Source organism: Mus pahari, chromosome 23, assembly GCF_900095145.1.
Source record: "Mus pahari chromosome 23, PAHARI_EIJ_v1.1, whole genome shotgun sequence".
NCBI classification, from domain to species: Eukaryota; Metazoa; Chordata; class Mammalia; order Rodentia; family Muridae; genus Mus; species Mus pahari.
In genome coordinates this window covers 19,816,874-19,819,907 of record NC_034612.1, presented here as the reverse complement: position 1 = coordinate 19,819,907, position 3,034 = coordinate 19,816,874, and the positions used below count along the sequence as shown (strand labels likewise).

At 53.0% G+C, this 3,034-nt stretch overlaps 1 protein-coding gene across 1 annotated transcript; it reads right to left on the bottom strand.

Annotated features, from left to right (window-relative positions):
• Positions 1-1,449: 1,449 nt before the first annotated feature.
• Positions 1,450-2,735, bottom strand: LOC110313198 (claudin-13-like). Its single transcript, XM_021187215.1, has 2 exons — positions 1,907-2,735; positions 1,450-1,695 (listed from the first exon to the last, which is right to left on the bottom strand). The coding sequence occupies exons 1-2, from the start codon at positions 2,532-2,534 to the stop codon at positions 1,688-1,690; spliced, it is 636 nt and encodes a 211-aa protein (XP_021042874.1). The 5' UTR covers positions 2,535-2,735; the 3' UTR covers positions 1,450-1,687.
• Between the last annotated feature and the right edge of the window lie 299 nt (positions 2,736-3,034).

The window sequence follows — 3,034 nt, the reverse complement described above, 5'->3', positions numbered from 1 at the left end:
GGCAGACCAGCTGTGACCTACAGGATTCTAAGAGCTGATGGTGCCCTTTAGGCAGATGCGGAGAGAGCCTTCCCTGTGAAGTCAGACAAGAGACTCCACTAACACCAGCATCTGTGTAGTGTGCAAGTTAGCAAGAGTGGTCACAGCAGGCGACACAGAGATCCAGTGGTGCTGATCTTGTATGTGGCTCTGGCAAAGGGTAGGGCAGAGTGGGGACCACATATTAGATCCTCCTCCTCTTCTTCCTCTACTTCCTCCTCCTCCTCCTGCTCCTCCTCTTCCTCTCTCTCACCTGTCCCCTGCTCTTCCTTCTTCACCCTGCTCCTCCTCCCTCTGTCCCCTCCTGTTTCCCACTCCTCCCTTTCCTCTCTTCCTCCTTCTCTACCTCCTCCCCATCCTCCTGTCCTCCTCCATTCTCCCCTCCTCCCCTCCTCTTCCTCTTCCTCCTCCTCCTCCTTTTCGTCCTCTAAGACAGAATTTCTCTGTGTGGCCCTGGCTGTCCTGGACTCACCCTATACACCATGCTGAACTTGAACCCAGAGAGCTGTCTGCTTCTGTCTCCCTCGTGCTGGGGTCAAAGGAATGGGCCACCCCCCCCACAAAAACCCTTCCCTAAAGTGCCTTTTGTCAGGTGTTTGGTCAGAGCAACTAAGAAAGAAATAAGAAATAATAAAGACACCTGGGGTCACAGGAGTCCCCAAACCACAGGAGGAACACCCACGCCTATCCTCGCACACATACAAACAACCCTCCTCCTTCTCCTACACCCCTCCTCCCCCTCACCACACAGCTCAGAACTTCTGAAGGAAGGGAGAAAGCATTGGGGACCTGAGTTCAGAGCCGACGCCAGTGTGAAAGGCCACATGTGGACGCGCACACCTGCAATCCTAGCACTGAGCGAGAACAGACAAGGGGATCGCTGGAGCTTGCAGGAGGGCCAGCAAGTCTACAAGACTCCATGAGTTAAAGCTTCCGTGACTGAATCTGTCTCAAAGATCAGGCGGAGAAAGGATTGAAAAAGTCATCTCTCTCTGGCCTCCACACACGCTTTCTCCCCATCACACATGTGGACAAGCCCACATACATGCAAGACACATACATGATGTATGGGGCCAGGCTGGAGTCTCCTGTGGGCTGGCCTATGTGCTACTCTCGTGACTACCAGCCAGGAGCAGGTGGTTATCAATACCAGTGATTATCTTCTGCAAGTCAGCCAGGAGAAAGGGCGATCAGAGTTGAGCCTGGTGACAAGACCTTCAGGAAAGTGTCACAGTGGGCCAGGATGATGTCAGACTGGCTCGGTCTCTTCTTGCCCATTCCCCAACAAGCAGCAAGCCCTAGTATTCCTGTTCTGGGGTCCGCTGTTTCCCTTTTCCTCTCTTTCCAGTCACCCCAAATTAAGAGAGCGACTATAGACCAAAGAAACAGCCCCATCCAAGACCAGTCTGGGGGGGACAATGACTTTATTGGGGTCCCTTACAGATTCATAGGTGACTCGGGCAGCTTCAGCACCAGGAAGCCCACCTCAGCATGGCGCTGACACAGCTAGCTGCATCCACAGAGCCCACTGCACAGCTTGTGGACCGCTCTGTAGACCTGTCTGTCCTCCTTCCAGTTCAATGATTCTAGAACCTGGAGCAAGGCCTCTTGAGGAAGTTTTCCACTCCAGGAGGGCGTGTGCTGGCCATCAAGCATCTGCAGAATAAGGTCATAAGATAATCTGAGGTCAGTCTAAAAATAAGTAACTCCAAAGGTGAGAGATGCTGGGCAGTGGTGGTGCATGCCCTTAATCCCAGCACGTGGGAGACAGGCAGGCAGATCTCCGAGATCCAGGACAGCCAGGTCTACACAGACAAACTCTGTCTCAGGGGTGGGGGGTGGGGGGCAGAGGAAGAGGGGTTCTTACCTGAGGTGTTGTTGTTGGCTCTTGAAAGTCTGACACCAGGGATCTTAATGGAACTGGGAAAGTCTCTGCATGCTGGGATGTTGACACAGAGCAGGATGCCCCCCAGCAGCAGCAGCACGGAGCTGGTCCAGGCCAGGTAGAGGGAAGTGCCCATCTGTACTTTCTTCGAATAGCCCAGCAATGGGTTAAAGAAGCCATGGATGACGTTGTGTGTTACCCAGGACAGGGGTACCAGCACCAGAAGGCCAACACTAAGAAACACCCCACCAGCTACCTTCATGACCGTGCTTTCAATATTCCTATTCATAAAGCACTCGAACCGCCGATCCCCAAGCACGCAGAGCAGCAATCCCAGCCAGGTTCCAATGGTGCAGATGACCATAAAGACTTGAGACACTTTTATGTCCTGTGCTGCCTGTAGCCGGGTGTCATACAGTGTACACTGTATCCACCTGTTTGCCTGAGCCTGGCATATGTGCCACAGACCCTCCCAAACGCTGACATCTGTGTCTGTCTCGTCATCTGGAAATGTCACCCTCCAAATGGGCAGCACGCAGCTCACAATGGCCCCCATCCAGCCCAGTGTAGTCACAGAGAAGCTGATGGCCTCTTGTTTGCTGAAAACCATGGCTCAGAGTCTGCTAATGGCAGGACCAGGAAGAGTCAGGGGTCCGGCTGTAGAGATGCAGGAATCCAAGAGCCGAGGATGGAATTTTAAAGTATTGGGGGCCAGCAAGTATGAGATGCCACTGTCACCAGCGACGATCTAGGTAGTCAAATGTCGAGCTCCAGCAAGTGCGACCACAGCAGTTGACACAGGACCTTATCTGGAGAAACAGACTAAGCTTCCAGGAGGTGCTGGCAGAGGGTGGGGCGGAGGGAGGAGCTTCTGTTCCTATTGCTTCCCCGGACGAGATCATTGTGTTTCTTTTCTTTTTTAATTCTTTTATAATGAGTACGTGTGCCCCTGAGCATGCGTGTTAAATGTACGCATGTTCATGTGTGTATGTATGCATGTGTGTGCGCCTGCCTGTTGGGGATCACATTAGACTAGAGCTGGCTAGTGAGCCTAGACTAGTTGACTGGGGAGCTGAGAAGTGCCTCATGTCTTCACCTCTTGGCCTTGGG